The sequence below is a fragment of the Aptenodytes patagonicus genome, chromosome 1 (assembly GCF_965638725.1).
Source record: "Aptenodytes patagonicus chromosome 1, bAptPat1.pri.cur, whole genome shotgun sequence".
Lineage (NCBI taxonomy): Eukaryota > Metazoa > Chordata > Aves > Sphenisciformes > Spheniscidae > Aptenodytes > Aptenodytes patagonicus.
In genome coordinates this window covers 40074870-40102869 of record NC_134949.1, presented here as the reverse complement: position 1 = coordinate 40102869, position 28000 = coordinate 40074870, and the positions used below count along the sequence as shown (strand labels likewise).

Here is a 28000-nt window from a genome sequence, read left to right as displayed (position 1 = left end):
TCGGCAGCAGCAACCCCTTGCTTCAGGTTAGGGGAAGAACAAGGTGACTATTGCAGACCTGAAGGGGACTTTTGGACATCTGAGGAAGAGGAAGGGTCTGGGATTTGCCTTCGGGCTTGGATTGCCAAATCAAAATAGCAGGTCAGTGGATATAGTGCGAGCTTAATATGCTTTTGTAGTTGGCTTAACTCAAACCTCTCTCACTCAATTTCTCTACTATGCTATAAACCAAGAAATAAGGTGATACAATGACAAGGGGTAGGTCTGTGCAGAGGCACTATTTATTTATACATTCTGTAATATGCTTTTCATGGTCAGTTGGGAAGCACTGATGGCTGTTATTTTTTACTGTGGTTTCTCTCTGAATACTAATGCATCCTGAAATTCTCAGCCAGGCAAAAATCCCCTTTACAGTTGGGCTCAATATTAAGGGGGGGGGGGGGGGGGAATAATCTTTTATTTTTAGGTGTGTATGCCTAAAGGCTTCCGATGATCTTAGCAAAAGTGGAGTAATATATAACTCACATTTCAGCCTGTGCTTGAGAAAGTTTCAGAGAGGGAACAAACGCTGACCAAAAGGAAAAGCGGCATCATAGATATGAGTTTCTGCAGGCATAAAATGGGCATAACTCGTGTTGTGTCCTCAAAACTCGCAAATCCATACCAGCAGAAAGCCTAGCCCTATATCCGCTAATGAAGGTAAGGGCAACACGATTAATAGGAAAGTCTTTCATGGCACCAGTGCCTGTGGTATCTAATATGACGCACTCTGTCCTTCTGTGGTCCCAGCCAAAAGAGCGCTTAGGCAGGAATGTGCTGGGGGGCATTGTTATGCTTTGCTCTTCCTGTCCATCTCAGTTTTAGCTTTTTAATTTCCTGTGACCGTGAGTAATGTTGGAAGGACTCTCAGTCAACATGCTGCCCGTGAACCAAGCCCTTGGGACCAAGACAAGAACCAGACCCAGCACAAGGCTTTATGCCAAAACTTCCCACTGGTGGGTGGGCTGTACCCAAGTGGTTGTAGTTGTTCCCAGAGAAAAAAACACAAGTGCAGATTTAAATCTGTTTGCTACGTTGTGAAATCTAACCAGGCAGCCACATAGCTCTCTTACCCACATATAGTCTAAAGGGGTCTTAGATCACCTAATCGGACCTAATGTGTATTTTAGGACATTACATTATATTAGCCTGAAGTCCCTATATGAACCCAACAATAAATGTTCAATAAAGCATTTGCTTAGCAGGAAACTGAAGTACAGTGCATCGCAGGCAAGGCAGGGCAAGGAAACCAAGGCACCAAAGCCTGAAATTGCTGTAACAGTCCCACTTTTCTTTGCCCCATTCAGAGGCAGAGAGAAAAAGCTGCGGGCGTCCAGTGTCTCCCAAGCTAACGTGAAGAGTTTCTGTTCAGAGCTAAGGGAATCGAGTAAAGTGCTAAGAAAGCTGGCTGGAATCTGATTAAGTGAAATATAGTTGCTTGAATCAAGCAGGCAAATAGCACTTCGTGGAGAAAACTCTCCTCTCCCAGTCTAATGGGGGGGAGGAATATTCTTAATCCTGAATCCTATTATCATAGCAGCTCTGCAATTGTGGCCAAAACCCATCCATTAGGCCTTGCAAGACAGGATTCGCTGCAGCTCTGTAGAGGAGGTAGACCCATTTTGTCCAGTTTCTGACAGCATCCAGTCACTGATGCCTGGGAGGACGACTCCTTCCTGAACCCCATATGCAGAAACTGAGCGCCATGGATTTGACACTAATCACTGCCTTCCTGCAGAGCTGCAGATGCTGTGAGGGTGCTGCAAGCAATCTTGTTCCCTCCATGGCCCACGACAGAAGGGACTGGACAGAAAGTTTCACAGATGCCCTGATATGAAGGGAGACCGCAGAGCCGCTCAGCCCCAACCCTGTATGTCCCAGCTATGCGAATTCTTCGTGAAGGTCATCTTTTGTCTGACTGTCTGCTCTCATCTTAAAGATCCTAAACCACAGGGTGTCTATCCAGTCCCCTGTTCCGATATTTGGTTGTCCCCACAGTTAGCAATTTATGTTTTACTTCTAATTGTTGCACTGTGTTACGCTGGGGGTCTGGGTTCTTACCAGGCTATAAGCCCCCACATTATCAGATATCTTTTCTAGATCTAAGTCCCTACACGCAGGCAGTCCCACTGGAGGTTTCCATTACAAATTGGATATTAGTGGGGAGATAGAGACACACTTCTTGACGATACGGCTTGAACACACATACTCCCCGGCATCAATGGGCAAGGACTAAATCCTCCTTCAGTGATCCCAGCAAACTCAGTGTATCGTTAAAAGTATTTTTTTTACCCCATTCCTCCCCTACAGCCCAGCCACAGACTTCTCCCATTGTTTATAAAGCCCCATTTCTGCTGGAGCACGGAAATCTCTGCTTCCATTTTCTTAAGCGTTGCATCCTGACCACAGGCTTTTTAGCAGACAGGACTGCGTTTCTGCATGCCAGTCAGCCAGCTTGGCTCCTGAATTGAACTTTTTGGAGTTCAACAACGACAACAAAAAATTTAAAGGCCTGTGCCAAGTCTCAGAAACAGGAAAACTATAATTTGGATGCTAAAGAATAAAACCTTTGCATCTTAAAAAAAACAATAACACAAAAAAAAAATCTCTGAGCCCACACTGGCAAACCTCGAGCAGCCGTTCTGCAGATGAGAAGAGACAGTCTGTCAGCAATAGAAGACTTATGGTGTCTTTTCCCTGCTGATTCCCTTGGTGACTAAAAGAAAAAGTGGCACTTTTGCAGCTGAATTTTAATGGCTTACTTTATGCTCTGCATCAGAGGCACAGCCAAGGTGCATAAAATACTATCAAGCCATCTATTAACTAGGGGTTCGGATTTTCTTTCTGAGAGTAAATGACCTGCAGTGACATCAAGGAAATATAGACAAGAATCATGTTTATGATACCCAATAACTACCTTGAGGCTTTGTGCTTGTCTTAGTTACTCCCTTTCTTGCATGCTGTACAAAACTGCTTTCATCCACATTTGGAGTTAGGGGGGTTTTTGTAAGCTCATAAAAGTTCCTGTAGCATCTCCCTACACTGGGTAAGCAAGTAACAAACCCAGCATGAAATATTTACCTGTATACTTTTAGTACTGCTTTAATTACACTGTGTCGCACACTGCCTACCTGGGCAACCCTATGGCTTTTTTTGCATGGCCATGCAATGCTGAAGTATTGATGAGTATGTCTAGCTGCCAAGCTGAGAAATAACAGGGTTCCCCAGCTGATCTCAGCTGCTGTCGTAACTGTTAATGAAAGAGGCAGTCTCCAAATCTCATTTGGTTTTAGATGAGTATAATTACGAAAGCCAGCTAAAAATACTGGCTGGGGAGGAGGGTGCATTTGTGGAATTTAGCTTTACTTCTCTTGCTGGAGTGCTGGCAAAGTTTTGAAAAAAATTTCAAGCAAATTTTACTTCCTTTTCTTTGCTCACACCAGACTGGAGCAAACTGAGAGTAAGCAGAGGCTTCAGAGGTGTAGCGTGTCCCTGCCGCTGCCACCTAGGCAGGTGGCCACATTTGGTGCTAGCTGCTGCTTTGGGGTGGTCTTTGAGGTAAAGCCCAAATACAGCCTTGCATCAGTCAATCTGCAGGTCTCAGCAGGGCTTGTAACTGCAAGATTTTTATTTCTCTCTCTCTTTCTATATATAAAATTACACACAGCATGTATTTATGTATATATATACTACTATATGCATGTATGTGCGTGTATATCTATGTATCTATCTATACAAGGGTGCATTCAGGTTAGGGTACGCTGTCTAAAATGTTGTTGGTTTCCTGCTTCTCTTCTACTGTTTCTAGGCACAGCCTGCCAAGACGATGACAGTCACTTATTCCAGCAAAGTAGCAAATGCCACTTTCTTTGGATTTCACAGATTACTCCTAAAGTGGAAAGGCAGCATCTACAAATTGCTGTACAGAGAATTTATTGTTTTTGCTACTCTTTACACAGCGATAAGTGTATTATACAGGTACACTCTTTCCAATTCACATCTCATTAAATGTTATACTGAAGTTTCACACTTCATAGTGTTAGGCTGATGTATGATGGTTGAGGGGGAGGTTACTACATAGTTATTGTCTTTTCCTTGAACCTTTTCTAATGTCCTTTCCTTTCCACGTTTACTTTAATGTTCCAGAGAAAGCATGTAGGATATAAATAAAACACTGTCTATCGTATTCAGCTGATTCTACTTGAAAGTAGAATGAAAACTTGAAAGTTGCCCAGCGTTGAGCAACCATCCTACTGAAGTTAGGCTAAATAAACACCCATAGCTAGCCTATGTTATATAGCTTTTATTGTTCTGACATGGAGTTGGGGGCAGCGAGCGTGCCTCTCTGCTTTAAATGATAAGTATAGACCTTTCATTCTACTTGCAGAACTGTGTCTTCAGTTGCTCAGTGGTAATTTCTTTAACAACCGTGAAAGGTAACAATTTGTTAGCCGGGTTATATAGTCAGGAAAAGCAAAGTTTTGCTTAAAGCTAGGATGGCATGGCAAACTCTATTTTTAAGCTTGCAGAGGGCCAAGCAAACAGACGGGTTATTACCTGTGTGTCACCCAGCACCTGGGGGGGTCACATTAGGAGGGCTGCTTCTTCCACCAAGGTGTGAATTAATCACCAGTGTGACAGATGCAATGCATCAATTAGTACAGTGAAACTTTTAATTGATGAAGTACACTACACATAAGTATCAAAATCATGATTCAGCTCTTACCTTGACCTGTAATTAGACCTCAGTGTTTGCTTTTTATGTGAAACAAGGAGAAAATGAGCTTCAGTTTGTCTGTGATTAATCACTAATTTTCCAAAATGTTCAGTAATCTATACCTGTAAACGCAGGAAGAAAATTACAGCATTAATATGTAAAGAAACACCAGAGTCTCACATTTATTTAAATTAATCTAGTTCTACTGAAATGTTAGGTAATTAAAGACCATGGTAAATACACCATGGAAAGCTTTCTATATGTGCTCCAGGTTTTATTGCACAGAATTGTAAGCAGAACCCACTGAATATTTGTCATGTGTTCCTTTTATATGAAATCAAAGAAAAACTGTAATACTCATCTATACAAATAAAAAAAATGTTTATATTTAAGGTTCTTGTATTTCATTAGATATCTTTTTCCATGGGCAGAAGCTGCCATGCTCCACTCATTTTCTATCATCTGGTGAATATTTTCCTCACTGCAAAATAAATACAGTTGTGTTTTTAATCTTGCGGAAAAGCAAAATTTCATAGCAGTAAGAGTAAAAAAACTGCTGCAACAATGTAGCATTTTCAAATAAGAGCAGTTAGAGATTTGTAACCTTTTGCAATTCAAGCAGACCTGAGCATTTTTATTAAGGAGCCTGCTGAAAAAGGAGAGCAAGCTCTACTTGCAGACTTATGGCTTACTTATCATCATTGGTCTGTATGAGATAGCAAGCTAATTCTCCAGGTGTATTGATCCTAATTAGTAGTGCCAGTCAAATTAGTCATGAGAAAACTGCAAAGACCAGGGAATAATATTGTCTTCTCCTCCAGCTTCTTTATTACATGCCAAAAATGTTCAGCACTTTACCTTTAAGAATTCGCTTGAAGACATTAGCCAAGGTTGCTCCGGATTGCACATACCTGATTATTTATACATATTTGCACTTTGTAGCTAGTGCCAGAATATTATGAAAGGACAGATACATTTTATTTTTGCTGCAGATTTTTTCTTACAGGTAGCCAAAAACGGTTCTTTGAAAAATTATCAATTTACTGTGACAAATATGCTGAACAAATCCCAGTAACTTTTGTGCTTGGTAAGTACCAGTTACATGTGAAATTATTCTCCAGTGCTGTCTCTGTTCAGGCATTTTGTGAATGTCCGTGCATGGAAGCATTTCAGAGCTGAGGGGCATATGGGAGCTTAGAGGCTCACAATAAAACCATCAGCTTCCAAAAGGTATCCTTAAATTCAAGGCGCATTTGTCACATCAACATCTATGCTCATGTTCTTAACATACCAACAAAAGAGTAAAGTTTCCATATATATATATATTTATATATATATAGTGCCCACTAACACTGATACATTGTGCCTGATCTTTCAAACCGCTAAATCCACTCAAGGTTTACTACAGAAGAGAAAATTTGGAAGTTCATGAGTATGAGATACTCAGCTGGAACGGGCCATTAAGTTGCAGTGTCTATTAAATAATTAGCACTGATTGCATCCTGGGTTTTGAAGTGACTTACTGCATTTATTCTGGGAAATGTAGCAACTTAGTGATATGAATAACACTCTGCAAACTAAATCAAAGTAACCTGAACAGAAATCCTGATAGGCACTGGACTTTTTTTTTCCTTCTAACCCCCAGGCTTCTATGTTACTTTGGTGGTGAATCGCTGGTGGAACCAGTTTGTGAACTTGCCGTGGCCAGATCGTCTGATGTTCCTCATCTCTAGCTGTGTCCAGGGCAGAGATGAATATGGGCGCTTGTTAAGGAGGACTCTCATGCGCTACGTGAATTTAACGTCTCTGCTGATCTTTCGCTCCGTGAGCACAGCCGTGTACAAAAGGTTCCCCACCATGGACCACGTGGTAGGAGCAGGTACTGGAGTCCTCCTCTCCAAAATTTCTTTCCTTTCCCTCAGAGGTGGGGGCACAGGGAGGGAAGGAGCCAGACTCATTTTTCTTTCCTCTTTGGCCCTGTGTGTGCCTCATACTAACTCATGTCAAAGCTACCACGTTTTTGCCAGTGGCTTAAATGACATGCCCTTAAGTGTGCATCTTTAATGCTCTTTAAGTCTTCATCTAGCAACACTATAGAAATCAAATGAGTTTGAGACTCTTATGTGGACCTGCTTTCAGACATCATGGAGGCAATAGGCCTGCCCCAAACTCATAGGTGTATGGAGGAGGTACATCATCCTCCAAAGCATGAAAAATAATGTAATTGCAATATAGTATGATGCAGTAGGAATGGTGACTTGTTATATGGCATTGCCTCGTGTCTCGTGTATCAGAGACTGATCTCTGCAGGCACTTCACAAGTACAGCTTTATCTCAATTTATTTTAAGGAGATTGCATTTTAAGTAGATTGCACATTTTAATTGTTGTGATATACTTAAAAAAACCCAAGTCCAAGAGTTTTTTCTTTAAATTTACAACCTCACCTTAAGCTTAGTTTTTCAGAGATCAATATGCTAAGTATTAAGTGTGTCTTTATTTTCTGTTTGTTTTGATAACACAGCAAGTGTGATGATGGGGAAGAGAGTTCAATCATGTAAGATTTTGCTTGTCTATGAAGGACTGACTGCTGAGTATTTAAAGGCAAGCTGTGTTGTCGTGCCTTCTGACTGGCGTGGTCAGCGTCAGGGATAGAACATCATTGCAGAGATGTGGGGATATGTTCCAAATAGGAGAAGTCATACGTTTTTTACTGAACGTCTTGCATTTCTTAAAATTATTCCTTTGGCAGAGATTAGTAAGCAAAGTTGTAGCAAGTTAAAATATGCAGTGTGTATATACATATACATATTTCAAATAAGTATGAGAAGCTTTGGATATTAAAAAAAAATCCAGGCAGAATACACTGATCTTACTGAAAAAAATAATTTCTGTTGGATTCAATTGGATTTTGAAGTTCTCTTCCTTGTGCTGTTCAACAGAACTGTTTACCTGAGCCTGTGAGAGGTCAAGGAAGCTTCTGTCACTCTCCCCAGCAACCTGCTTCTACTACGCACTGGAAAATTACAACATTTCCAGCAGGCTAATCCTCCTCTGCCTCCCTATTGCTAAAGACAATCTGTTCCAAAAGAGACAAAATGTCACAGCGTTGTACAAAAATTGTAGACTGGAGAACAAGTTTTGGTTGTTTGGGGGTTTTTTAACAGTGGAAAATATTCTACTATAAACGGTATAACTAAATATTGATAGTGTAGTCAGCTCTGTGGATTTCAGTACTTATTCTGTAGGTTTTAATGCATATTGTGCCACAGAATTTTTGTTGATGCAGTACTGAGCACTTGAGGGTATATTTTGCTCCTACTAACATCCAGTGATTAAGACAGTACTCTGCAATTATCCCCTCCCTAGCTCCCTATGGCATTACATATCAGACTGCATGGGAGTGCAGCATTTAATATGAACGTGAGTGGCAGAATCTGATACTTACAGCACAGTCATTATTGAAACAACTTGTGCCGATTTTGCATTTTGCTATCAAACTGAGAACTGCCACAGCATAACTATTGCTACACATTTCTCTTTTCAGCAAATGAACTGCTTGAATTCATAGACTTTAAATCTGAGAACAATATCATGATAATCTAGTCTGACTCATCCATAACACAAGGCATAAAAGCTTACTTACAACATCCTTTATCATGTTGCAATTTCTGACTGAGCTATAATACCTTCTAGGAATATAACCAGCCCTGATTTAAAATTCAGCTGGGTATACTGGAGACTACACTGCATCCTAGGTGAACTGACATTCACAACGGTGAACTCACTGTTGAAAAGTGAAATTTTGTCCTCAGTCTGAACTTGCGCAGAGTCATCTTCTAGTCACTGGATTTTGTAATGGGTTTGGGTTGTTCTTTTTCTAATTAGATGAAAACACCATTTTTCTCTCAATAGTTCCCTGTTAGCAGAGTGCATAAAGGCTTGAATAAACTTAGGAGCTTCACCATCTGTAGTCTCTCCCTACAAAATACGGTCTTCAGTGCTGGATCTTCCTCCTATCTCTTTTCTGAAATTCTTTTTCATTTTTTAGCGTTCTTTATGGAGCTTTAGGCAGTAGATGCATGTAGATTCATGACATTATGATGCTGACTACCGCGGCACGTATGCCGTAAGCGTCAGATGCCTAGCATCAGTCCTGAGCGTACCAATCCTGTTGGCTGCAAGGTGCAAGAGGGAAGTTGGATGCTCAAGAACACGAGTCTTAAAAAACATGAGTAATGAGTCAGCAGCTGGGCAGAGGGCAGCCCAAAACAGTTGAGAGGAAATGCTGAAGAGAAACATGAGTTGTGAGCCCAACTACATGAATACCTACGGACGGCTGAAGTTTGCAGTCCCAAACCCTCTACTAGAGTGAAGTACCTAAATTAATTCTCTCCCATGTAACACAGAAGCAGAAAGTAAAACTTTTATCTACTTGACCATTGTTAGTGCACTCTGGAGATGTGGGAGATGACATCTTTTCAGTTCCTTCTTCTCTAACCACTAGCCTTCAGAGTGTTTGGCATGGGTGCCCTCAGCCAGCCTTGTCTCAAACCATTCAGTTTCGACAGGAGAACTCAATACTCCTTGAATCACTTGAGGGAGAGCACGAGTGACTTTTTCTAGACAGGCTTGTGTTCTCATCAATAATTTTCCCATAAGAGCACTTTGGCTGACACTATTCACATTAGTGTCCTTTGATTCTTTATTGATTGCATCCCTTGTCAAGCTTTTCATACTTTCGCAAGGATTCAGTGCCCTGTCGTTCCTTAGATCATCCTTTTCAAGATCTTGGCACAGTATTGGCCAAATATTTCCAGAACTGCTCCAGTCTTCCAGTGCTTGTCAAAACCAGCGTTCTTGTTCAGAGAGTTCCTCAGTTAATTCTTTGAATACTCTTGAATAAAAATAGTATGACCATATTTAGAAACAATTTAATTTTAATAACTGAGGTTTGATTTACTCCCCTGTATTTAATGGAATATAAAGTGTTTCTTTACCGCTGCAATAACAGCAAGCAGTTCTGAACTGCATGTTGTTTGTATTGCCCTAACCTTCACCAGCAGTAAGAGCAATCCAGAATTGTTTCATATTTTCTGTGATAAGAATACTAGGCATTATTAATATCCATCAAAGAGAATATTTAATTAATATAAACACAAACACCTTAACTTTAAAAATAATTACAATTTGAATGTTATTTTTAATAGAACAAGGCTTTGTTGAGTTTTTCTGAACAAAAAGGTACCCAGTTTAGTAGAGAGCTGAACTGATCCTTGGAGCTTTGCTGTTCTTCGTGACCCCCTCAGGCTGTGTCCTTCCAGATAATGACTTCCCAGACTTCAGGTGACTTGCATCCAGTGTTTACTCCAGACTGTCAATTTTCTGATATTCTGTCTGCCTGTTTCAGCCTGATAGAAACATCTTTTCTTGTAATAAACAGGTTGGCCAGCCAAAAATCAAAGACTGACTTTTAGGAGTCAGGAGCCATAACTAGCAGGTCAATTTGTCTGGTTGCTTGATTATTTCTGTGCAGTTGCTTAGGAGAGCTGGCTGCAAACTGCCCAGGGATCTTTTAAAAGCTATATCTTATTCTGTTCTCAAATTCCAGGATACTGCAAGAGTACTGTGTCTTGCTGCTGAACTTTACCTTTTCCACAGATTTTTCTGTCCTGTCGTTGTGTTCCTTCTCAGTAGTTGCACTGCTGTGTTGACTTCTTGCAACTGTACAACAGTGGCATTTTCCTCAACAACAGAATATTTAAGGTTGCCATGTTTAACAAAGCTCCTTTTACCTTATTCACATTTTTATACCAAACACAACTGAGTTTGTGTATGGTTGGGGTTTTTTTTGCTGCTTTATCTATCATTAGCAATGTTAGTAAGAACGGGCTAATTCTTAGTTACTAGTTGGAGACTAGAAAAAAGATTCCTGTCTATTCTCAATTCCCTTATTGAATTTTCAGCACTCAAACTTGTAATTAATTGGCTGAGTCCCTTATTTTGGGGCTGCCATGTTATTAACTTTCTCCTGTTTCGGAGCTAATGTCAACACAACAAAAGAAGCCTTATACCCACCCTGGTAGCTGACACATACACCTGAGCAAAAACTAAGATCCCCCAAACCTGAAGATTGCTCCAATCCCAGAAAATCCAGGATTTGGACTACGGAAAATGTGAAGTTCCCCCTCATGAATTTTCTGAGGTTGGTTTTCTCAAAGGCTGGGTGGAAGGAGGACAGCAGAGCAGAGCAGAGCTTTCTTACCCACGAAGCCCAGGGAGGTAGAGGTGCTGCTCCGAAAACCAGCCGCTCCCGTGCCAGTCCCAGGCAGCGAGCTGCTCTGGTGCAGGTTTTGTCCCACACAGCCCTGGCTCCCCTGCTGTTTGACCTTGGACTTGCTTGCAGTAGGGGGAAGCAGGGCTTCGCAAGGCCAGGAGAACTCTGCAGGAAACCTAATACCTTCCCAGCACCCCGGCGAGGCAAATTGCCAGGCAGAGAGCAGCTTCAGCCTGCAACCCCACAGCACGTCATCTGGCTTGGTGTCCCGCTAGCAGCAGGATTTCTGTGCATGATTCCTTTTCCATCTCTTTGCACGCCTTCGTAACCCCAAAGAAAACATGAAACAATCTGGCAGGGAAGTATTTCGCTGGCAGAAGGCACGCTCTCTGTTGAGCTCTGTTTCATGCATGCACTTGTATCCTCTGTTGCTTGCTCACTGCTTTGCAGATTTACCAAAAAATTATCAGATTCAGAAGGTCACGTAACTGCCCTTACAACATATGTTGAGATGCCGCTAAAAGCCATCATTGCTGAAAAGTGATAGCTTCTTGACTGTTATATCCAGTTCCTTATTTTTCTGAAAGTAGAATATGAAACTAGAGAGTAATCTGTATTTCTCAGTATTATATGTATCTTTTTTCATTTTTTAGTATTATATGTAACTACAATATGTCAGCAGTCAGATATGAGAACACAGTAATAGCAAATTATTGCATATATTAATCAAGAGGCATTTTGTGTAGGTAGTTGTTGCAAAAAGAAGTTGTTTCAAGCAAGATCTATCCTGGCAAAAAAACTCAAAAAAGAAAGAGGAGGCTACTAGCTAGAATTATAAATAGTGTTTTGCATAGTTCTATGCAAATTTCACATAAACAGATTCAAACATATTCAAAATTTATAATATCAGTAGCACTGAAAGCACGGAATAAATGAAGTCTTTTTTTTGGGGGGGTAAACAGGTTTTATGACAAGATATGAAAGAAAAATCTTTGATGACCTTAAGTCTCCCCACCTGAAATACTGGGTTCCGTTTGTCTGGTTTGGAAATTTGGCATCGAAGGCGCGAAAAGAGGGAAGAATTCGAGACAGTGTAGATCTGCAGACACTGATGAACGTAAGTAGAAAAAGTAAATCTACAGAAAACTATACGACTTTTCTCTGTGTACCGATGTACACTTAAGCACATACAGCAGCAGTTCGCTGGTATTGTATTTATATAATTGAGAAGGTATTAACTGAAGCAACAAATTGATGAGTAAAAATTAGTGTAACATCACTGTAAATTCATACTTGTTCCATTGCTGGAGGGAAAAAAAAAGAGAATAATTTGACATTTTGAAGATTTTAATATCAGTTTCAGGGAAGATAATCTCCCTGAATATTTCATTAAGTGGTCAAACATCCTTTTTATGATATAATATATTCTCTTTCATGTATCACTAGACTGTGGATAAGATAGAAACAAAAGATAATTTGTGAAGAAATATGTAATATTCTAAGCATTCCAACTCCATAAACTAAGTGAATATTCAGATGTGACGATGGGGTGCTGGATATAGTTATGGTATCAATTTATATATACTACACTTTAATATCTCCCTGTCCTTTTAGATATGCAAAAATGAACTGTAACAAAATATTTATAATTTAGAATTGAACCCCATGCAATTTTAGGTTGTTGGGGTTTGTTTTTTCTTTTTTTTTTTTTCCTTTTAGGAGATGAATAAGTACCGGTCTTGGTGTAGCCTTTTGTTCGGTTATGACTGGGTTGGAATTCCACTGGTCTATACGCAGGTACTGAGCTATTACCCTTTACAAAATTCGAAACACAATTTCCATAAAAGGGCAGCTCGACCAGAGTCTCCAAGCTGTTGAGCACTCGTTGACTCCCACGGGATCATGGATGCCTGGCTAACTATTTAAGTCATATTTAATGCGGAGATGTTTTGAAGGCCTTGCATAATTTGGGAGAGGGGATGGAAGCACTGAAATGTTTTTATGTTTCTTGGGTCTTCTTCCTGGCTATAATTATTCCTGTGGCCTCTCATGTAATACCTCCCTACAGATTTGTAAATTATATGGCAAAAGGCAGTCAGAGGCCTTTGGATATGTGTTGCCTTATGCATAAGATTGTATTATTGCATGATTTCAATGAAGTTTTGTTCTTTGCAGGTTGTTACTCTTGCAGTCTATACTTTTTTCTTTGCCTGCCTGATAGGGCGCCAATTTTTGGATACTGACCAAGGGTATCAGGGACATGACTTAGATCTTTACATTCCAATCTTCACACTGTTACAGTTCTTCTTCTACGCAGGATGGCTCAAGGTAAACTAGCTTTCTGGAAAGGTATGGGGGAACCCTCCTTAGGGGAGCTGGTGAAGGTGTCAGAGCTGAAGTCAAGGTGTCAGATTTGTGGCACACTGTAAAATCACTGAAGATTAATGAAGTTACACCAAAGCCTAATTCAGCCCAAAGTGTCCTGTGGTCTTAAAGAAACATCATGCAATACATTTTTAATTCCACCTGACAGATCTTACAGTAAGAAATGGTTGGGAACCTGAAAGAGCTCGTTTTAGTAGGACCAATGCAGCCACAACTCCCCAAGGGAGTATTACTCTAGCAAAATTGGGTCCCAGGACTTGGACTATAAAATGACAGATGAAAGATTAAAAAAAAAAAACACCTTTCTCCCACTCCGCTGTGCAATGGGGAGATACTGCTGCAGACCTGGCATGGGCCAAAAGGGACTGAATCATACTTTCTTCTTATGATGAAAGCCAGCCTTTAATATCTGCTGTTAGCTTAATCAGATGCAGGCAATTAAAGATCTCCAGTTCCAGAGGGCTATCAAACAGTGACAGCCAATATTGGCTAGAACCCCACCACATAAAAACGTTCATTAGAAAGAAGAGTTATAGAAGGAATTGGATGCTACCCATCAGCCCATTGATGCCTGCTCAGTTAACACATCGCGATCTATCTGATAGTTGAGTAATTAAGCCACATACCTCATGGCGGTTCTCTCCTCTGCAGTGAGTATCAAGGTACACTAACTGGAAAAAAGTTTCAAATAAAAAGCAAATTGGTGCATTAGGGTCTATGTGCATTAAGATTTCCTTTTGGGATTATTAATTGTGGCTGGAAACTTAGAGCTAACTTTTCTGTTAGAATATAAATTGCACAAAATTGGCCAGTTTTAGAGCCCCCTTCCCATGGCCAACTCCAAAGGGCAGAGCAGAGAAGGCAGCACACAGAGCTGATGGATCAGGGAGTGTGGGGGGAAAGTAAAGTGCCTGCAGGGCAAGCTCCTTTAGTCCTGTGTCCTAGGAAATGGGGGGAGGTTGGGGGGAAGGGGTTTGCCGCATGGGGACCAGCCTGGAGGAGAGCTGGAGAGAGAGGAAGGGAGGCTGGTGCGGCGGGAGGAGCACGTTGCTCCTGCAAGAAATGTGAGGCTTTATTGCTAGGCAGTGTCTTCCAGGGTTTTACTAGCAGGTTACAAAACTGTAAGCTGTTCCTCTTGACTGCTCTGCTGGTGCTCCTGAGGGGGGAAAGGTTTCCCCTTCATCGCCACCCAAGGCTGTTAGTAGCATCTCTTCCAGTTAGGCTCAGGGCTTCCAGCCAACTCCTGGCTGTGGCAGGTACGAGATGCCATTGTAACTGAAAAATCTTCTGCATAAAGAAATGAAAGGGAGGAGAAGCAGTTTTAAAAAGCAAATTTAATATCGGCAGTGCTCCCTCAGACCGGAGGTTTGTCCAAACCTGCAGTGCCCCCAAGTCAGGATATTTCTGTCTTGAAGGTTACAGCCGGTTTCCTGCTGAGTGTGTTGGGCTTTGGCTGCCAGGCTGCAGAAAGGGCCCCGAGCTATTGACTTCCAGTAACTTGGCAATTCCTCAGAAATGATGGCTAAACTGAGCTCATTCCTTGGCCTTGGGCCTGGTTTGTTATACCTACAATACAGGGGCGAAGTTTCCCATCACGTGGGACACTTCTAAATCCCCATTTTCATTATGGGGATAGACGGACCATCCAAATACAGGGCTTCGTTGTCCAGCACTGCATTCCTTTCTGGAGAATAAAGTTGTGTCTCACATGCTAGGACGAGGTCAGCTAAGCAAAAGGCCACCGCTGCTGTTCCCTCTGTCCCAGCCCTGCTCACTTTTTTTAGCTCATGTGATAGGTTTTGCAGTGGATTTTTGGGCGGTGATCCCCCGGTTTACACCGAGTTGATCCAGTGTCTTCCCTGGAGAGCCGCAACGCAGTCTGCGTTCTGGCTCATTCCTATTACAGCACTTCCATAGCTATTCCCAAAATTTAATGCCACGAGCCATGCCAACAAGTGTGAGCAGAGGTGTCCCCTGTCTTCTTTTTGTTCCTCCTGCCTTACAGGTGTTTTTGTCATGTTAGTCTGCTCAGCAGTTCATTTGTTGTCTTCCACTGCTGGCCTGGGAAGTTGTGGCCTAGGAGAGTCAGCAAGTGCTTACCCGCTGGTACTACCTAGAGGCACATAAGAATAAATAGCCAGGGAGTGATTCCCTTACTATTATAAGTTGTTTAGATCATAGCTGTCCATAGCGAGGTTCATGAGCAGGGCTGTTTAATCATACAGTCACTTTACCCATACCCACGTTAAACCGAGGACCTGGCCACTGCTTCTGCACATGGCCCTGCGGACCACCAGGAAGGCTTGGGAGGTCAGCAAGAATGTGATCGGCTTCAAAACCGGGGCTTAAAAAGACAAACAGAAGGAGAAAAGCATGAAGGGGAGAGGATATTTGACCTCAGTGTACCAAGGAACTGAGAAATAGAGCAACAGTCTGAATTTCCTAAAACTTTTTCTTTTTTTTAATTTTCCTATTTAATCTTTTTTTTCTCTCCCAGCAGCTATGAGTTCTCCCCACAATGTACTTTGGTGATCATGGGGATGGGGGGGGGGGCAGTTTCTGGTTGTTTTTCCATTTATTTATTCCTTTAGGGAGAGGCAGGACTGAATAAGGCTATGGGCAGCCAGAGAGGTTTCCTTTCCCAGCCTAGCTCCCAGACTAAGGCGCCTCACCACAAAGGTGCCTGAGCTCACTGTTTGGTTGTCTCCTCCCCAGGATGGGCTTCTCCCCTGCAGTTTTAATCACTGCATGTACAGACACCCAAAACAACAGGCTAAATGAAAGAACAAACTCAGATCCTGTCTCTTGGCTTTGGCTAGCATGATGCACGGTGTCCACTTCAGTCAAGTCTTTTGATGGGCTGCTTTTCCTGAAAGTCTTCAGAGGGATGCCATCAGCACCACCCCCGATAAAGAAGCAGGGGCTAAGGGCTGAGCTGGAGGGACGAGCTGTACTCCCTCCGGCAGACTGCAGCTGCAGGGCTCGGGAATACTGACCCAATGGGCTGGTGGAGAATTGTAGACCATAATGCAATAACAGAGCCTCTAGCTGCTAAACCATTCATTTAAATCAGCCAAAGACAGCAGTAAGGAAAGGTAACGACTATCTTATGTGACAATTACTGTGGCCCAGACATGTCCCAATTCCCAGTAGGCCAGGGCCAACAATCATGATTGACAGCCCCAACGAGGCATGGAGGTATGAATCCATAGGGAAAGCAAGATGTTCCTTCGCAAGGCTGGCAAAACCATCATACGGGAGCTCAAGCTATGATTGCAAGTGACAGGCAGGGAGAGAGAGAAAAATCTGATCCTATTTTCTCTGCGACATCAGTCCTGACATAGCATGCCAACCGCTATTCACTGTCTCATTTTCCTTTCAGGTCGCTGAACAACTTATTAATCCATTTGGAGAAGATGATGATGATTTTGAAACTAACTGGTGCATCGATAGAAATTTACAGGTTGCTGTTGTTATTTCTACTTCCAGCTTTACTGTACCATAGGTTATCATTACATTTAATCCTATTTCTTATATTGAGGTACAAATTAAGGGCAACAAGTGGCAGCAAAACAAATTCTTTCCCTGAAGGAGTACCGATCGCTGTGATCCCCAGATTTTGTTTCTATAAGCTAAATGCATCTTGATTTCAGTATTTGGCATTTATGATGCCTGACTAAACATGCAAACAGCTGACCTCAAACTATAAGCTCACTTTATGCCTGGAAAAACACGTAATGTAGGTCAATCCTGCAAAATCCAAAAGCCATCTATTACCACATAGATAAGAACATGTTTTGCTAAGCTGAAAATCTAGAGATTACAATATTGTATATGAACCTTCCTTTAAAAAAAAAAGGCAGTGAAGATACAAAAAATACCAAGCAGGGCCCTGAACTAATAAGCAGGGCCCATACCATGATTCATGTTGTGATGCTGCCGCCCACGGCAGCATCTGTGGTCGGCACAGGAGCCAGTGTCCTCAGTGACAGGAGCTGTGAGATGGCCAGGGTACAGATTTATTGCAGTGCCCCTGATTTCCAAACAGCTCCTGTCCGTCATGCCATGAAGGAGCCCAAAGACATGAAGAGGTCCCACGGCACCTGCTGCTCCCCTTGCAGGTAGAATCAAACATGGGGTTGAGCTGCTGTCAGACCCCACATCTGCTGGGGACCACTGAGACTGCAAAGCAGAGCCCAGGTGTTAGAGGGAGCAAGGGCAGGGCAAGCAAACGAGCATATTAAGCAAAGCAAAGCAAGCAATGCAGGTACACGCAGGAGTGGGAAAGGCCTTCACGCTGCCAAAGACGCTCTCTGGCTTAACACCACTTCAGGCTACTCGTGCTACGGTGCCTCAGAGCCCTTTGTATAAAATATATGGGAAGGGCCTAAAACAGGATGGTCACATACTTGGTTCTGAACGTCTTAAAACGTGGATGAAGCATATCAGAAAGCTTCTTGACCTCTGGACATTTTAAGGAGCACAACTTATACTCTACACAGATGTCCCATAGCAGGTGGAGGATCGCATGTCCATTTAACTACATCATGCATGAGGAAAGGACTTCAATCTGATGCAAATATCTTTGCAGCATAGAAGACTCAAGTTACAATAAAATTTATAGTTTCATGAGTATAGGAGGGTATAGGGGGTATATTTTATAATACTGAGTCTCTTCCCAATGCCCAGGCCAGCATACACAGCTTACTTTAAAGGGTTTGTGAAAGAAATGTTGACCCAGGGAGTACAAAGCAGATTATCTTGTATACTGTACTATGTTGAAAGTGACATGATTTATACCAAAAAAATCTAAGGTCTCACTTCTGGCGGTGGATGAGATGCACATGAACTTACCAAGGATGGAGAAAGATATTTACTGGAACGATTCCTCTGCCCGGCCACCCTACACAAAAGCAGCTGCTGATTACTGTATTCCTTCATTTCTTGGATCGACTATTGAAATGGGGTGAGTGGCACTAAAGGTCCTTAATGCCATCAGAAAGATCACCACCACTACAGCCCACGTTGACTGACGGACAGTCAGCACAGGGCTGCGAGCTGTGACGATACTGTGAACAGGGAAGATGGAGATGGGAAATTATGTTAGGAGGGAGTGGACAGGCTGGTGTTGGTAGGATGATGACTCCAGTGGTCCATGTGCTCATATGAACTGTGCACCCATAGCTTAAACTGTGTAATTAATAAATAGAGTATGTTTGCAGGGAGGGTTTGTTGATAGTTTCTGAGCACAGGATGGCACCTGAAGATAACGACTGACTTCTCTTAGTATTTTTTTATTTACTACAGCTTCTTCATACACCCCCCAGTTAGCAAAATATCTATTCCTTTGCTTGTTTTGTTAGCAGATGATAGGTAAAATCAGTCCAGATTTTTGTGAAGATAAACAAGAAATGATCTTAAACGTCATATGACTTTTCATTGGCTAATAATCTAGGCATGGAAGTTGGAGCGCTGAGATTTTGTGAAGAGATAAAGAAGAGGAGTTATTTGCAGAGATCAACAGAAGAACCGTCCTTATAAAGAAACATATAGAGTATATAGGATTGCCCCATGTTGTCAGGACCTGTATGAGAAATCAGTGATAGGCCAGTCAGCTTAGAAGCTGTTGAGTTTAAACACTCGTGACATGCTGTACTATAGAACAGGTCAGTAAGTGTAAATACCACCATGCCTGAACAAATACCAGGGCAAGTAGACACTTTTATCTGAAAATCTTTTTTAAAACTTTATAGTAGCCTTTTTTTTTCACTTTAAAACTTATCTCAAGAAGTTTTCAATTTTTCCAAAATTTTCCAGCCTTTATCAAAATAAAATGTGCTTAATTTTTTGCTTCATTTGGCCTGGAAATTGGTGTTTTCTCACTTTTATTCCTCTTATTTTTCCATTTTTGCATGCATTCTAGTATAAAGACCAATGGTTTGTATGAATCGCTTTTATCACACACAGTCTTTTCAGACTTTATTTCCTTCTGGAAAAAACTATAAAATGGCCAAAAGAAAAGTAAAGAAGAAAGTAAAACAGTAAAGAAGAAAAACCCATAAAATATAATTTATTTTACTGCAGTTGCTAGGGGGGAAAAAGTGGCAAAGAAAAGAAGAAACATTATTAAGTCTGCAAACAATATTTTAGTAAGAAGCACTTCACATAAAAAATGAAGGGGGATTGCATGAAAAAAGTTCCATGTTAGCCCCTGTGAAATGCAAAAAGCTCTGATGCATTGACTTTTTTATTAATTATTTTCTCCTCTGAACTGTTTCTCTGTTCATCTCTCTAAAAAAACTGGGTAGTTCTTATGCAGACTTCAAAAACAAGGTCTAAATCGTAGAATAGAATCATAGAATAGTTTGGGTTGGAAGGGACCTCTAAAGTTCATCTAGTCCAACCCCCCTGCCGTGGGCAGGGACATCTTCAACTAGATCAGGTTGCTCAGAGCCCCGTCCAACCTGACTTTGAATGTTTCCAGGAATGGGGCATCCACCACCTCTCTGGGCAACCTGTTCCCATGTTTCACCACCCTCAGCATAAAAAATTTCTTCCTTAGATCTAGGCTAAATCTACCCCCCTTTAGTTTAAAGCCATTCCCCCTTGTCCTGTCGCAACAGGCCCTGCTAAAAAGTCTGCCGCCATCTTTTTTATAAGCCCCCTTTAAGTACTGGTAGGCTGCAATAAGGTCTCCCCGAAGCCTTCTCTTCTCCAGGCTGAACAACCCCAACTCTCTCAGCCTTTCTTCATAGGAGAGGTGTTCCAGCCCCCTGATCATTTTTGTGACCCTCCTCTGGACCTGCTCCAACAGGTCCGTGTCTTTCTTATGCTGAGGGCTCCAGAGCTGGACGCAGTACTCCAGGTGGGGCCTCACCAGAGCAGAGTAGAGGGGCAGAATCCCCTCCCTCGACCTGCTGGCCACGCTTCTTTTGGTGCAGCCCAGGATACGATTGGCCTTCTGGGCTGTGAGCGCACATTGCTGGCTCATGTCCAGCTTTTCATCCTCCAGTACCCCCAAGTCCTTCTCAGCAGGGCTGCTCTCAATCCCTTCATCCCCCAGCCTGTGTTGATACTGGGGGTTGCCCCGACCCAGGTGCAGGACCTTGCACTTGGTCTTGTTAAACCTCATGAGGTTCACACAGGCCCACTTCTCGAGCTTGTCCAGGTCCCTCTGGATGGCATCCCATCCCTCTGGCGTGTCAACCGCACCACTCAGCTTAGTGTCATCTGCAAACTTGCTGAGGCTGCACTCGATCCCACTGTCTATGTCACTGATGAAGATATTAAACAGTACCGGTCCCAATATGGACCCCTGCGGGACGCCACTCGTCACCGATCTCCATCTGCACATTGAGCTGTTGACCACTACCCTCTGGATGTGACCATCCAACCAATTCCTCACCCACCGGACAGTCCACCCATCAAATCCATACCTCTCCAGTTTAGAGAGAAGGATGTTGCGGGGGACCGTGTCAGAAGCCTTACAGAGGTCCAGGTAGACATCTGTAGCCCTTCCCGTGTCCACTGATGTAGTCACGCCATCATAGAAGGCCACTAGGTTGGTCAGGCAGGACTTGCCCTTGGTGAAGCCATGCTGGCTGTCTCGAATCACATGTCCTCCATGTGCCTTAACATAGCTTCTAGGAGGATCTGCTCCATGATCTTCCCAGGCACAGAGGTGAGACTGACTGGCCTGTAGTTCCTTGGGTCTTCGCTTTTTCCCTTTTTAAAAATGGGGGTGATGTTTCCCCTTTTCCAGTCAGTGGGAACTTCACCGGACTGCCACGACTTCTCAAATACGATGGATAGTGGCTTACCAACTTCATCTGCCAGTTCCTTCAGGACCCGCGGATGGATCTCATCGGGTCCCATGGACTTGTGCACCTTCAGGTGCCTTAGATGGTCTCAAACCTGGTGTTCTCCCACACTGGGCGGCTCTTCATTCTCCTAGTCCCCACCTTTGCCTTCTGCGGCTTGGGCGGTGAGGCTCGAGCACTTGCCGGTGAAGACCGAGGCAAAAAAGTCATTGAGTACCTCCACCTTCTCCATGTCCCGGGTAACCAGGTCTCCAATTTCGTTCCAGAGAGGGCCCACATTTTCCCTCGTCTTCCTTTTATCCCTGACGTACCTATAGAATCTTTCCTTATTGCCCTTGATGTCCCTGGCCAGATTTAATTCTATCAGGGCTTTAGCTTTCCTAACCTGATCCTTGGCTGCTCGGACAATTTCTCTGTATTCCTCCCAGGCTACCTGTCCTTGCTGCCACCCTCTGTAGGCTTCCTTTTTGTGTTTGAGTTTGTCCAGGAGCTCCTTGTTCATCCATGCAGGCCTCCTGGCATTTTTGCCTGACTTCCTCTTTGTTGGGATGCATCGCTCCTGAGCTTGAAGCAGGTGATCCTTGAATATTACCCAGCTTTCTTGGGGCCCTCTTCCCTCCAGGGCTTTGTCCCATGGCACTCTACCAAGCAGATCCCTGAAGAGGCCAAAGTCTGCTCTCCTGAAGCCCAGGGTAGTGAGCTTGCTGTGTGCCCTCCTCGGTGCCCTAAGGATCTTGAACTCCACCATTTTGTGGTCACTGCAGCCCAGGCTGCCCTTGAGCTTCACATTCCCCACCAGCCCCTCCTTGTTGGTGAGAACAAGGTCCAGCATAGCACCTCTCCTCGTTGGCTCCTCTACCACTTGGAGAAGGAAGTTGTCATCGACGCATTCCAGGAACCTCCCGGATTGCTTATGCCCTGCCGTGTTGTCCCTCCAACAGATGTCGGGGTGGTTGAAGTCCCCCATGAGGACCAGGGCTTGTGAGCGTGAGGCTGCTCCTATCTGTCTATAGAGGGCCTCATCTGCTCAGTCTTCCTGGTCAGGTGGCCTGTAGCAGACCCCCACCATAATGTCACCTGTCCCTGCCTTCCCTTTAATTCTGACCCACAAGCTCTCTGTCGGCTCCTCATCCATCCCCAGGCAGAGCTCCATGCACTCCAGCTGGTCATTGACATAGAGGGCGACACCCCCTCCTCATCTCCCCTGCCTGTCCTTCCTAAAGAGCCTGTATCCCTCCATCCCAACACTCCAATCATAGGAGCCATCCCACCACATCTCCGTGATGGGAGATTCATCCAAGTCCAAAGCAAATATATAAAACTTGAGCCCAAATCCAAAGTCTTCTGCAGTCCCCTCAAGCCAACATCTTCACAAATGCTGGATGAAATTCTTCTGTCCCTCCAGGTTAGCATAGCCTCTATGTGCTTCTCACCTCAGATTTGGCCCGAGCCCCTTTGCCATCCTTGCCCTTAGAACAGGTAACTGGGCCAATTTGACTTGTCTTCTGGGGTGCACTGAGTCAGCAATGTGTACTGAATTGCCTGGCAGACAAAGCAATAGTCGTTCTCATGAACCACCGAGGCTGGACAGGAGAAGAGTACCAGGTACAGATGGGACTTTCAGACACACTGTCGTGCCCCAGAAGTAAGTGAAATTTGGCCATCTGAGTAATTCCAACATTTTTGAAATCGTTGCACTCTGCTTCCAGGAGTAGCTTTTTCACTGTTGTTTTTTTTTGCCCGAAGGATTCTCCTGAAAGAGTATCTACAGCACTGAGCAGGGTTTCTTTCTCCTCTTTCCCCCACCCTAAGCACAAGCCTAACAATGTGGAGCTGCCACAGAGGGCTGCAGCCCAAATATGAAATGGGGCCAGGTGCCTGGCTGGATGCCCTCCCAGCCTGGTCCTCAGGAGAAGAGACATCTGGACATGGAGAGCTTTCCAGGTGATCCGTGTGGTCCAAAGGCACAAGCACTATTTCCTGGCACCCTCACCTCTTTTTCAACCCTTCCATGCTCTTCCTTGGGGACACACTAGGGCCTTGGTGCCTATGTCTTCTTGCTGATACAGTGGGATATATATGCATGTAGAATGCACACTTCCTATATGTAAGTGACACCTACTACCTGGCTTTATTTGGCAGGCTGGCTGATACCGAATTCCTCTATGGGGAAGAGTGGCCCTGGGAAGAGGAGAAACACCGAAGACAACATTCAGTGCTGAGAAGGGTCAAGAGATTTCTCAGCGTCCATGAGGGCCCTTCATCCCCGGCTCACCGGCGCTACAGTCGGCAAACAAGTGAGAATTCAGTGTTTTTCCCAGCAGATGAAAAGGGTCACATCAGACGGTTGCAAGAAATGCACACAAGAGGGAGACACTCTACCTCAAGCTTCAAGAAGAAACATGAAGGAGTAGACAGAAATAACAGACTTCATAGTAGCAGAGATCTAGGACCCATAACTGAAACCTCAAGGAATGAGGCACTCTTTGGCGACAGTGACACCTCATCTGAGACAAACAAGCCAGTTCCTGAGGTCATCATCTCTGAAGCTGAGGAGAAAGCACCTGATGTGCTGGGCAAACCAGATCTGGAAACAGAGCGCACCGCAAGCGTGCCAGAAGAGAAGCTCCAAAGGAGCCTAACTGAGGCAAATATGACTCTTCTGGACTCTCCTTTTTCTCCCCCAGAAACGACTACGTACCTCCCAGGCTCTGAGGTGCATCAGTCACTTCCTACTGTGATAGGGAAGCCCAAACATGAACTCCACGGTAGTAACATAGCCGGTTTCATAACAGATTATGAGAGAAACCTTCAGCGATGGAGTTTACCGAGCTTCCATAGTCATAGTACAGTGTCAAATGCCAACGCTGCACCACCTTTAACAGATTCTGGGGCAACTTCACAACAAAGGACCTTCAGCGATGGAAAAAATGTTACTTCTGCTGCTGCTCCAGAGATGTTCGAGATGCAGCACTTATGGGAAAACCTGGATACTAAAGAAACAGACATAGTAGAATTTTCTAATGAGAAAAGTGAAAGAAAACCTTGACCGTGCTTCCCCTGGGTCTGACTGAACTTTCTGTCTTCTCTTGAAAGTGGCTCTCACACAGATTTGCTGAAAGTGCAGAAAGGCAGACACGATGCTCAGACAAGTCCTGAGCAAGATCCAACAGAGGATTCGGGCACCTAAACAGGAGGCATTGTGGTGACATGCTTTAAGCCACTTGGTCGCTGGCTTGAAATCTGTGACCCTGTGGGGAAAACATTTATGGGGAGAACTGGGAGCCTCAGGAGTGGATGCAAACCAGCCAGTGCACATGGCAGCAAGCTGTGTAGGCTCACCTAGAGGAAACACTAAGGTTATCAGAAGAGCCGAGGTGGCTCTGTCCAGTTTGGATCCACCTTGAACACTGCTACCTTTGGCTGCTCCTTCAGATTAAGATCCATTATATCCTCGCAAGACCCACCAACAGTTTTGGTTTCTACTCAAGCGGCCAGAAGGGGAGGTGTGAGCTCAATTCCCTTCTCAGCCAGGAGAGATTCAGCCTACCATCTCTCATTGCCTGCAGGAACGCTTGAAAAATCAGGCTCCTCACTTGTGTGGGTCAAGAGCCTGCCTCACTTCTGCTGAAGTTATGCCACTACAGAGCGGAAAAATAAAAGGATTGAATATTTAACTTCATTAAGAAAAGTGGAAGAGGCAAAACTGCTGATGAGCTAGGCATGGGAGGTCTGAGCCTTGGTCTCTGCTCCTTGGAGCATGTATGTGGCATACCTAGTGGCTGTTTATTGCAAAACGCCGTTCCCAGGTGGCCTCCCTAGTGATGAAAGGGCTGTGGCACTCTGTCAAGAGGCAATGGAGCTGCAGGGGCAACTGAGCTTAGAGCTCCACTCTTGCAGAGATCTTCAGCTGGAAGCACGCAGACTGCAGTCATCCCAGGGAGACAGCCAAATGGCCCGGGACTGCTAGCAAAAATTGCTCTCTGCTTCCTTCCCCCCTCTCCTGTTCCCATGCTGCCCAGACGTACCACACACATTCTCCATTAACCCAAACCCAAGCCAGCATCAAGTGGCTCCTGAAGTTCCAGGGGTGGCCAAGCCACCTCCCTACACCTGGTAGCAACCTGGCCTTTCAGCTGCCGCTCCTGCAAGAAGTCTCAAAGCAGGCCCTGAAAGCAGCGGCAGCTCTTTGGTTTTAGCTCTCACCCACATCTACATGAATGCAGTCCAGAGCATGATGCTGGCATCCCCCCGCGAGTGAGTATCCAAGCAGACGATCTCCTTAGACAAGGGAGAGACCAGGTAGCTCAGGGGTTGGGAAGAACAGGGAGAGGGGGAGACACAGAAAATGATGAGGCTGCAACAGCCAGCAAGTGGTGTGGACTGTATGGACAGCAAGTCCACCCAGCTCTCTTGCTCAGAAGGTTGCACTTCAAACAACAAACCAGCATCTCTACCAGGGTAACTGGTAGCACCAGTGGCTCCTGGAGTCTTCAGGGCCCCCTGAAGCTGGGAAGGAAATGAACGGACCTGCCTGCTCCTGCTCCTCTGACCAAAAGCTTAGGTGAGGAGCCCTTCCAGTAGGCTATCACATACAGCAGGACTCTGCTATCTCATCTGGGTAGGCTTTGGAAAAAAATCAACCGCCCTCCCCACTTCTACTTCTTCCAGCTTTGTTTCAGTCTGGGAACCAGCTCCTGTTGGTGTGGATTAGACATGATCTGAGCAATGCCACCCTTTCAAATCCTTCAAAGACACTAGACAAAAGCTCATGTATCCCCATCAGTTTAGGAAGCAGAGGACACTTAAGCCCAAGGAAGAGCTATTTAAACTCATACTATGGGAATTTCAGGTATGCAGAAAAGCCAAGCACAGATTTCCCAGGCACCTACAGAGCAACTTCTTCACACTGTGAGATGAGGTGACGCTGGTGTCTGACAGCAGCTGAGTAGTGAGGTTTGATCACAGTTTTGGAGTAAGGCGTTCTGGTGCAACCTCACCCTTGCCTCTTCACAAGTCCTCAGGCAAATCAAGTTGCTATGTTCAGGTTTGACCAACACAGTGAAGACCCCGACAAAGTGAAATTACATTGAAATAAACAGCACCTTAGCCTAGCAGTCCTATTTTCTGGATGGCCCTTACTAGGCAATACCCAGCTTCTGGCAGCATCCTCTAGCTTTTCAGTCATCAGAGCCCCAGACTGCTGACTGTCCCTGGGGAAGAGGACTCTCTTGGCCTGTGACAATGCTGGAAACACATAGTTTTCCCTTCCCTACATCAACATAGAAAAAAAGATTTTCCTCCAGCATTCCCTCTTTCTTCCCTATTCCCTATTTCTTCTTTTAGCTGAAGCCACACTTTTCAATTCAATATTTTCTCAATTTAATTGCATCTGCAACTGTCAAGGAACGCCATTTACCAATGAGCTTAACTTTAACAAATGGCAAATTTATAGTATAAATGAGAAGTTTAAGGATACCCAGACAGTTCCAGTCACACAGCTAGACCCAAAGATAAAGTAAATGCTGGTCTCCTTGGGAGCCTGAAGCACTCCTCCATAGCGCTTCGTTAAAGACAGGAGAGCACTACAGGTTTCGGGGGAGTTTGGCCGTACTCCTCCCAGCTGCACATGTATAGGAAGGGTTTTCAGCAGCTATGGAGAAAGTCTGCCCTATTATCTAGCTCTCTTCTCACAGTACATAAGCTTGAGGAACGTGCTTCTCCCTGTAAGGGAATTTAAACCAGAAATTAGAGATGACTGTAAAGTGCCCACTACAAATCCACACTGAGGGTCCGGTACCATCACACTTCCTCACTATCTTCCTTCACACAGCTTCCACCAGGGCTTAAGGTGTTGGAGCCAAGTGCTCATCCTCCCCAACCCAGACGTCAGCACGTTTCATCCCAGCACTGCTAAGCCTGAAGAAGCCTTCCCAGCTTCTCATCGTCCAGCTCTGCTCATCTTCCATCACCTTCTTCTCAGCCTGGCCGCTACCTAGGATGCACACTGGTGCTTTCCACCAGGACATTATGCATCTCATGGGCAATAATTTTGTTACCTCTCCCACTCACTCTGCCAGCACTCCCTGGCCCAGCGACTGTGTTCATTCTTCGATGGAGGCTAAGGGTGGCCACACAGTAGCCATTAGGTAGATAAAAGCTTCAGTTAAGTCCCACAGAGGTGGGACTTGTCTACCATTGTCTACTACTGCTTGTCTACATGTCTACTAGTAGACATGTAGACGCATGTTAAATTAGGAATGACAGCTCTGAAGTCCCACGATGTAATCTGCAATACACAAATAGCATTTCACACATAGCGGGCCAGCTGCAGGTTAGCTATATCTATTCTGTTCATTGCTTGTAAAGAAGCTAGTGCTGGGATGAGTTATCAGAAAAATTTCCTCTTCTCATTTAGTCTGTTATCTCACTTTTGCAAACATCTGTGGGCTCTGATTTGTATTAAATTATCTTTTGGGATTATGTGCTCTCTTAGGCACTTCTCTCGGTAAACTATTTGCCTTAGCATGGTAAATGGACTATTTTAGCAAACCCAAAAGTTTACAATTCATGTTCACCAGTATAAACAATGTCAAATTATTGCATGAATAAAGGCATTTTGAGAAACACAGTCGTCTTGACTGTACTGAACTGTCAAGAAGCACTTCTGGCAAAGGTTCGACCTACCACACAAGTCAACTTGATGTCTGCCAGGAACGACAAGGCAGACCTACAGAAGCTGGCAAAGCTGGAAAAGACTGAGG

The 28000-nt window shown here is 44.0% G+C and overlaps 1 protein-coding gene across 3 annotated transcripts; it reads left to right on the top strand.

Annotated features, from left to right (window-relative positions):
* The first annotated feature begins 19 nt into the window (after window positions 1-19).
* Window positions 20-27852, top strand: BEST3 (bestrophin 3). 3 transcript variants are annotated; one of them, XM_076332676.1, is made up of 10 exons: window positions 20-141; window positions 3848-4017; window positions 5749-5843; window positions 6402-6635; window positions 11994-12148; window positions 12751-12828; window positions 13207-13359; window positions 16799-16879; window positions 18231-18382; window positions 23379-27852. In XM_076332676.1, the coding sequence occupies exons 2-10, from the start codon at window positions 3866-3868 to the stop codon at window positions 24283-24285; spliced, it is 2007 nt and encodes a 668-aa protein (XP_076188791.1). In that variant the 5' UTR covers window positions 20-141; window positions 3848-3865; the 3' UTR covers window positions 24286-27852. The 3 variants fall into 3 exon arrangements, with proteins under 3 accessions (XP_076188791.1, XP_076188810.1, XP_076188801.1); XM_076332686.1 differs by lacking the exon at window positions 20-141 and adding an exon at window positions 1863-1909; XM_076332695.1 differs by lacking the exons at window positions 3848-4017; window positions 5749-5843.
* Window positions 27853-28000: the final 148 nt, after the last annotated feature.

Bases quoted from the DNA above. Each gene is read 5' to 3' on its own strand.
- BEST3 (XM_076332676.1), top strand. From the start codon at position 3,866: ATGACAGTCACTTATTCCAGCAAAGTAGCAAATGCCACTTTCTTTGGA. The intron at 5,844-6,401 runs GTAAGTACCAGT...TCTAACCCCCAG, and splicing joins CCCAGTAACTTTTGTGCTTG to GCTTCTATGTTACTTTGGTG. The intron at 12,829-13,206 runs GTACTGAGCTAT...TGTTCTTTGCAG, and splicing joins TTCCACTGGTCTATACGCAG to GTTGTTACTCTTGCAGTCTA.